The following is a 9,599-nucleotide window of genomic DNA, read 5'->3' on the forward strand; positions in this document are numbered from 1 at the left end:
GAGGGTTCAGGATGAGCGAGTTAATTACGAGTTGACGTAGGTAAGATTCGCTTAACGGGGAGCTAGCTAGCTTTGTCCTTCGTTATTCACCAGCCACACCAGTTTTCCTACCGGTGACGTTAGGTAATGTTTTCATAAAATACTAATGTCCGATGAGAATCCACTGAAGTTAAATGATTTGTAATGTTCGAACTTTGTAAGTGCTCCTGGTCAAATATCCGATTAATTTTTCGATTTTCCGATTAATAAGCTTTATAATAATCACAGTTATAGCTTCCAAAGTTTATAGCACACTGACTATAGAAAACTAATAATAGATACTACTTTTTGGCGCGTCGTTTTGGTTATATTTATAGGCGTGTGGAGCGTTTCTAGAAAATTCAGATTACGTAACGATACAGAGCTACATTAAGCGTTTACGTACATACATATATTGTTGATTCTTACTCTCGAGAATCTCGAGAAACATTAGAGAACAGGCGGGAGTTTCTCAATACATATTTAACTGTAAACGTTATGTACACTTGTAAATATAACTTTAATTCAAGCAAACATCGATATTAAAAAATATACACTAACAAATCTGTCACAGTCAGTCTATATTACCAAATTAAAATAAGTGTTGTGTTTATCAACCACGCCTTTTGTGTGGGTATTAAAAGGGAGAATAAAGACTTTTTTCATTTTATTGGATTAGAATTGTGTTTATATACTTTAATTTTTTAAACTAATTTGCTTAAATTCAAAAACTTGTGTGCTATAAATAATTAAAGGTTTGATACTTCACAAAACCACTGGAAAATATTTTACTATAACAAACGGTTTGTTTGTTTCAAGTTGAGCACAAAGCTACACAATGGGTTATCTGTGCTCTACCCACCACGGGTTTCAAAACTTGGTTTCTAGCATTGTAAGTCCGCAGATATAACAAACGGAGCGAGTTTTATAGAAAACATGTATAAGATCAAATTCGACGACGAGGAACCCACTTTGAGACAAATAATGGCTGGAGACGGCTTGAATGGTGATGACGTTGTACATTTACTGTTATGTTAAACTTATATTAAAGTTTTTCTTCATTTCCCATTCAAGCGGTCTCCAGCTATTATTATGTATAAGATCAGTTTTATTCTTCATACCCAACCGAATCAAAAACCTTCGTTTGGAAAGGGCATCCCCACCGGATGCCGCCATTTTGCTGCTTTACGGCATTCATAGGCGTCGAAATTAATTTTGATTCAAATAAAAAACAATTAATCGGCTGTAACCCCTAAAATTTCTGTGTTTAAAATTGTCTATGAGTTATCTTTAAAAAAAGTAGAATAGTAAAAAGAGGTTTAGTGACGTAGATATACGCGCGCAATATCCCTTAATGCTTTTCTCTAACTGTTGTCTGGGTTTGTCACCTAGGCTGCTGTCTATATCTGTTAATCAGAGTCAACTGAATGCTGGTTAGGCGTGTTGGTCTTGACGTAACTCCGCGAGACGCACCAGATCGGTACACCTAATCGCTGCAAGCTCACATAGTTGCGTTGGTCACACCTAACACACAAATGTCCCGTTTTTAAAAATCAGATTTTATGTTCTATGAACATATTTTGGTTATGCATTTTAGAAAAAGAATCACTACTCATATTTCTATAAAGACAGTTTCCCGACTTTTTCATGTTATTGGACCACGTAGCTGAAAAATGAAAGGTTAAATTACTTAGTAGACAAGTTGATATTTATTGTATTTAGTTGATGTCTAACCGTAGGTGAGATATTCTTCTTTATATGTGTAACCATGGCATTTTCAAACATTCTTGTGTTTTGACAGTACATTCGTTCTAATTTTGATGGCGCTGTTAGTAGCTTCGAATTTGATACTGTATAGCATTCAATAATGAGAAGTATTATTCTAAATTATTTCCAAGCTACAATTTGTATTTAATATCTTCATAGTTGCTAATTATTTTAGAGTTTGAACGTTGGTTTATAGATTAAATTAACAAAGTTAATGATCTAGATACAGCTGATAAAGTGTTAATTTTTTACTAAATCTGCATGAGATTTCCATGGTTTACTGCAGTGTAGGATTTATAAATAAATGTCAGTAGCTGCCACAGATAGCAAGATCAAGTCAAGATGCCATAAGGAAAGGAGCTCACGAACCTTCGAAGTGGAAAGATTATTGGACACGGCGTGGATAGTATACGTCTTCAAGGCATTTGAACCCCAAATTCGCTGTGAAAATTCAAAACAAATGAATGTAGTATTATTGAATATTGGTCAAATTATTCAAGATTAATCAATACTTAGTCATTGTGAAAATTGAAACATGTTGAGACGAAACAACACGACTTTAATGTGAGATCATATGTAGATCATAGTGGGACGCAGGGAGCACCATGTCGTTTCACTTTGAATTGTGTAATAAAAGTTATTGAAAAGTCGTTGTTTTTATTCGTTTTTTTTTTAATTTGCTATAAGAACAGCCCAGATTTACAAACTTGTCACGCTGTCATTAATATCAAGGTTGAAAGGGGGTGTTGCCAGCCGGTTGCCTTCCCTGTGGTCAGCAGCTCAAAATTAAGGACGGCGGCAGATAGCATAAGAAGCTCTGCCATAAAAGATATATATATACAAATAAGCCTAAAGTTCAGGTCTTAATCCGATTATGGAGTTTTGTAATATATCCGAAGAGACAGAAAGGTCATATTTTAAAACCTTCGTGCACGTAAATCAATTATGCAAGAGTAGAGACTGTCTATTCCACCAGACGCTTACTGACATTTGTTAGCATGAATTAATAACACAGTTACGCTGTCATTAAGACCTAAGTTGGGCGTTTTGAATTAAAGTCCTGGTGATAATAAAGTGTGTGTGTGTGTATGAACGTAAGAACAATTCGGTGCTTAAGCATACCAGTCGTTAACTAGAAAATTTTCAACGCTAATAAAAATTTATATTTGTATTGAAACATATGTTAACGATGATTTAAATCTTAAAAAAATTGTTAAATTTGTGATAATAAAGAGAAAGTTCGTTTCATAATTTCTCGCAAGATCAGAGAGAAACTGGGAGACCACCAATTCTTTAGTAAATATGACTTGTAGAATGTTTAAAATCTTAAATTACACAATAAAAATCCCAGCTTACTTTGCATAATATACTTATTATATTAGATGGAAGACTGGAAACATTATCATTGATCATTTGGATCTGTGTCCTTTTTAAAATGGAGCTATGAATAAAAATCTAAAGTTCATTTGGAAATACTTGAATTTCTATAGGTGCCAGTGTAGTAATGAAAAGTACTCAGCGGTCCAATAAACGTCTGTTTAAAGTTTCTTTATAGATAAAGATTATTATCCAGATCAAATGATTGTGCCTTAAGCATGTGCTTATTCAGCTGAAAACCATTTCTAATGCTCACAACTCCACCTTTTGTGTTCCAGTTCCACCAGTGATTATTGATGGTGAGAGTAGTTCTGATGAGCTGGTGAGAGAAGGGTTTAACATTACTTTGGCATGCAGAGCTAAAGGCTACCCCACCCCGACAGTTACGTGGAGAAGAGAGGACGGGCAACCAATTTCTGCCGGTAATTGGCAGAACAGGAATAATCAGGGTAAATTTTAAAATATATATTCTAAGACATAGACAGTTGACACTAAAAACTAAGTTATAGTTCAACTACAGAAAAACGTCACTGTTGACGAGAAATTTGTTAAATATTAATTTACTATTTGAAGTTGTAAGAGTAAGAATGTTTTTATTGTTTACCCATTTTGTCATGTCTTTTTTATCTTTGTCAAAAATACAGACGCTAAAGTCATTCAGATCTATCTTAAAGTTTCCACCATTGTTAAAAGGATAACCGAGGCCAGTTCTAGAATTTAATCAGTTCACATGACGTATTCATGTTTAATTCATTTCCTCTTAAATAGCAGTTATACCGAATCACAAATAAGACCTAAAAAGATTCCGCATATTACACATTTGTAATGTGTGCGTGTTTGTGAGATATTTAGAATATATCTTCTGATGTATCTTTAAGTAGGAGGTTCTAGTGTAGAATTATATGTAACCTATTACACGTGTTGTATTAATTTAGTTATGTAATAACTGGTATTAAACAATAATTGTTTAACTAGTGTTGTACAATAGAAGTTTTTGTTGAATTATACAAGAAGAAAAAATTCAGTAACGTTATATCTTTTCGTTTGCTACAATAACAGCTTATAATTACAAGCTTGTTTAGTAGTAGTAGTTTATCAAACACAATGCCAAATTCACGGAAAATACAGGTTTCAATAATTAAGTTATATTTTAATTCTTTTGAGACTTTTTAAAAGTAAAGAACTCTGTGTTTACCTTATCTTAACTAAAATGTAAAGTCGCCGTAGCTGGCTCAAGAAGTCGATGTCAGAATATTAACGTGCAGATTAACTATAAACATTAGCGTCTCTCGTAGAAATGCCGAAACACAACTGAAAACAAAAGTGATTAAACACTAATAATGTTCTTTACGTATTTCACATGTTTAGTAGTTGGAAACCAATGTTATTTACGATAAAGTGATTTATTTACACTACTTTCCGAAGCTACGGTTCGATTGACGAAGACCGCCACCATTTTTATCAACGTATAAACACTTTCACAGTGACGTTCCTGACGTCACGTGAGGCTATTAGTTTCAATTTACTTTGGGAACGTTTTACATTATTTGTTGACAAAAAAAAGCAATAATTAATAGTTTCATGTTCCATTATGATGAAATAAACTTCTTGTTTATTACCTCATTTCTTTAATATTTTAAGTTATACTGTCTAAGGTTATTTATTATATTATGTAATCAGTCGTATGGTTGGTTGAGTCTGTTATTTATTTTGTTTGTGTCCGTCTCACTTGAGTGCACGATTGCACACTGCCTTGCACACAGCTGTGTACGCCATTTTTATTTTGTTTACGGTCCGGCGAATTAAAGTTAACATGTGTGATAACCCTACCTCTATCGCGAGGATACATTTTTTTAACTTACAAAGCTTAGGAACATTATTTAAAATATCTTATAATGCCTTAGTCCATTCTTGATATTTTCAAAACATGCGCTATCAATCCAACAAACAGTGTTATTTTCCTTACTGTAGACGTTATTATCACCGTGGATTATCTATTGGTCCCTACTAGTTTTCTTTTACTTCTTAAATGCTTAGTTACATATGGAACATCTTAAAAATATATTTGAAACCATTATATTTCATATACGTTTAACTGATTTTTTTAAATACATTGATTGTTTTATATGCTAAGTTATCAAGACCAAGGTAGAATAATTGGCATATGTATACGACTTTAATGAAGTGCAGTTTTGTTGGTAGTGAATTTCAAAATCAATATCAAGCGGTATTTTAGGCTATGTTCACCTATCCAAGTAATACAACAAATCAATTAAGTAAAGGAAAACAAAGCACTACTTATTTTACTCTTCGGTTATCGTGCTTGTTTTGTGAACTAAGTGTTTACGGTTCGCGTCCTTTTTCCCCCAAAACGCGCTCCTTGCTTTAAAGCCATTGACGCACTATACGACTGATGGTTAACAGCGATACAAAAGTATTTCAAGTGTTCGTGATGTGTGTGCCCAGATAGCCTTTTTGTGTAGTTATCGGATTAACCTTTAATTTTTATCATTTCGAAACAAGCTTGACTGTATTCAGTTCCGAGTTAACATTTTTAGTGGTCAAAGTATCATTGTTTGGTAAAACAGTCATTTCCAGCAGTCCCAGTGATCTTAAGCTGTTCAATTGTTATCGGAGTATTACTACAATCTAACACATGCTTACGAATATTGGACACATTTACATAAGCTAGTCATCTTGTAGTAGATCCTATATATATACTATAGGACACTCAAGACATTTATACATGTAGATAACGATCGAGCAGTTTGATTTACTTATACTGTCTTTAACTACAAAATAATTACAGAAACTGAGGAAAACAAAACAATTATATGTTTCACAAATACATCATTTATTCACGACCATTATTTCACCAGTAAAGGAATCACCAGGTACAGGCTAAACCATGGTCGTGAATATTGATTATGCTGGTTATCATTTTCTTTGGTAAATCATTTTTGCTTGCACACGTTTAATTTAACACAATTGTTTTCACATAAGTAAATCATTCTCCAGAAATCCCGATGATGCCATCATCAATTTATCAAATTATACTTTAAATGATTTAGAAAAGAAAGTATTATTTCAGGAATTAAGATTTGTACTTAACCCTAAATGATTACAGTTTCATGATTATCTACTTGGGTCCGAGCTTTTGTTAAAGGCCCTTAAGGGTTGTACAATTAATCCATCAGCACAGATTAACTTTAATAATGTATGTACACACACATTTCTAGCAAAGGTTTGAGTGGCTTATATGTGTATAATTTTAACCCTAAACCATGGAATATTAGTTTGTTAGAAAGGCAAGTGTTAATGAAATAAAGTAAAAATAAGGATATTCTAGTCACTAAAGTTGAGAAAGGTTATGAAGTATAATCTTAACGAATATTGCAACAGTAAGGTGCTTGAAATTATAAATGTTATTACTCAATTTTGGATTCTAGAAAGAGATCCAACTAAATCTAGAGAAACGAAAGTAAGTAGAAATTTACTTTAGTTAAACAAAAAAGAAAATATTATAAATGAGCAATTATACAAAATAATAATAACAAAGATAATTGTACGTTTTACAAATACTTCCTTTATTAACGACTATGATTTCGCCAGTAAAGGCACCAATTATTAACGACTATGATTTCGCCAGTAAAGGCATCCTCATGTCGAAACATTGGTCGTTAATACATGAAGTATTTGTTAAACGTACAGTTGTTTATGTAATTATGGAGTTTCACCAAGTAACGACGGTGTCAAGTATCGATTATACAAAAGAAATAAGACCAACTCGTTCGCATTTTGTTATTATTTATGGGTATGCCAAAAATACATAAGCTAAATTGTCCCATGAGACATATCACATCAAATATTAGATTTATGGCTACAAACTAGCAACCATTTTGAGGAATAGCTTAAAAGAAATTTATATATAACGTGTATACTTTGAAAGACATCTTTGAGTTTGTTGACAACATCAAAGAGGTAAATTTCGATCATGTTGTAGTAATTGCTAGTTTTGATGTAGAATCGCTGTTTACTAACACACGATAGAGACCATTGAATTGTGTAAACGTGATTTACAATAACTAACTTTGAGTGTAAACCCAAAGAAATATTTCGCAAAATGGGAAACAGCAACAAAAGAATCCCATTTTTTTGTTTATGGAAAAGGAATATTAGCAAATAGATGGAGTTAGTATGGGTCCAGTCTGACTCTTATATTAGCAAATGTGTTGTAAAGATATGGTTACAAGAATATCCTAAAGATTTGAAACCATTAGGGTCTAAAATGAATGAAGAACAGATGAATACGTTTCTTGATTACTTAAATAAGTAACATAGAAATAATATAATCACAGGCGGGAAAACCTTATATACTGTTCTTGGACTCCTTAGTCATCAGAAAATAATGTTAAATAAGCAACATAGAAATAATAGTACCTGATGATGACAAAACCTTGTCGAAACGTTGTACATTTGCTGTTATGTTAAACTTATATTAATTTTTTTATTCATTACCCATTCAAGCCGTCTACAGCCATTATTAACATAGAAATAATATAATCACAGGCAGCAAAGGAATACCTTATATACTGTTCTTGGACTTCCTAATCATCAGAAAATAGTGTTAAATAAGCAACATAGAAATAATATAATCACAGGCGGTAAAGGAAAACCTGATATACTGTTCTTGGACTTCCTAGTCATAGAAAATAATGTTAAATAAGCAACATAGAAATAATATAATCACAGGCGGTAAAGGAAAACCTGATATACTGTTCTTGGACTTCCTAGTCATAGAAAATAATGTTAAATAAGCAACATAGAAATAATATAATCACAGGCGGCAGAAGAAAACCTTATATACTATTCTTGGACTTCCTAGTCATAGAAAATAATGTTAAATAAGCAACATAGAAATAATATAATCACAGGCAGCAAAGGAATACCTTATATACTGTTCTTGGACTTCCTAATCATCAGAAAATAGTGTTAAATAAGCAACATAGAAATAATATAATCACAGGCGGTAAAGGAAAACCTGATATACTGTTCTTGGACTTCCTAGTCATCAGAAAAGAATGGAAAGTTTGAAACTGAAGTCTACCATAAACCTACGTTTTCAGGTTTATATTTCAACTATAACAATTTTTTATCGAAGAAATTCAAAGAAAATCTTATTAGAATTTTGATACATTACCAATAATATAGAACTATTCAGATAAGAAGTAAAAACATCAAATGTTGTCTAACGAAGACTTATTTTTCAATGAAAATGATAAGTTTCAATGCTGCAATGTCTCGCGAAAAAAAAGAAGAAAAAGAGGCAGTGCTGTTTAAACGTTTTCCAATCTAAGGTACGTGAGAACGTCTAACACTCTCAGACATGTGTTAGGTTGTAGTGATAATCTGCTAAAAATTTAAGACCACTGGGAATGCAGAAAATGTCCATGTTCTAAGAATCAAAGAGACTTTTATTTCTATAAACTTTAATCCGGAACTGAGTAGACAGTGAAGCACTGAAGAGCTCCATTTGAAAGTATAATGAAAAGAAAACACGTAACAAGTACTAATTATTTGCGATAAACTTATAAACATAAATACCACATCCAGTCCTCGCTGCAACATTATAAAAACAATATAACATTATTTAAACTTTTGGAATTACGGCGTGGCCACACTTAGAGCGTGGTGATCACGTTCTATAGAAAGAAGTGTTTCGAGGTATTACTTCTCTAAGATGCAAGTTTGTAGCTATGACCAAATATATTGCATCACCTTATAATAATTTAATTTTGCTTCATAAAGTCTAGAAATAAATACAACTTGGAAATTGTGTTATACACAAAATAATCGTTTTCAGTCGTTTTTCATTCAATTTGGCTATCAAATCATATGGCCGAAAAATGTCTTTTCTGGCCATAGCTGCAGAAAATAATTACGTATCTAATCGTACTACAAGTAATGGGTAGTTTTCTAAAGATTCGAAATAAATCTATATTTAATCATCTCACATTTATACTAATTCCACGCCAAGCCATATAACGTAAAATGCTTTTGCAGTGAGCCTTATTACAAAAAAAGTGCACCCAGTGGCACAGCGGCATGTCTGCGGAGTTACAACGCTAGAAACCGGGTTTCGATAAAGCACAGATAACCCACTGTGTAGCTTTGTGCTTAAATTCAAACAAGACAAAAAATACAAAAAAGTAAACAGACCTAGCAGTTTCACGAGTGAGATCCACGTCTATTCGCACTACACAAGGAAAGAAGTTCAAGATATTTGGCACACAAGATTAATTTCTACACGTATTATAGAAAAAAGCCTGTGTGCAACTAGTTATTTAAAGAGTTAGATCTATATCTAGTCAAAGCAGCAAAGCTATGTAGTACTGTACCTTGGTCGTCATGTACCAACAAAGCTATGTAGTACTGTA

The 9,599-nt window shown here is 32.6% G+C and overlaps 1 protein-coding gene across 1 annotated transcript in view; it reads left to right on the forward strand.

The window, feature by feature from the left end:
* The window catches only part of LOC106460537 (lachesin-like), a 186,937-nt gene that overhangs the window by 150,829 nt on the left and 26,509 nt on the right, over nt 1-9,599 (forward strand). Inside the window, exon 4 of the mRNA XM_022387280.1 lies at nt 3,441-3,611. Coding sequence (XP_022242988.1) covers nt 3,441-3,611 — 171 coding nt within the window. The remainder of the gene's footprint in view (nt 1-3,440; nt 3,612-9,599) is intronic.

This window comes from Limulus polyphemus, unplaced genomic scaffold (assembly GCF_000517525.1).
Source record: "Limulus polyphemus unplaced genomic scaffold, Limulus_polyphemus-2.1.2 Scaffold790, whole genome shotgun sequence".
In the NCBI taxonomy this organism is placed as follows: Eukaryota; Metazoa; Arthropoda; class Merostomata; order Xiphosura; family Limulidae; genus Limulus; species Limulus polyphemus.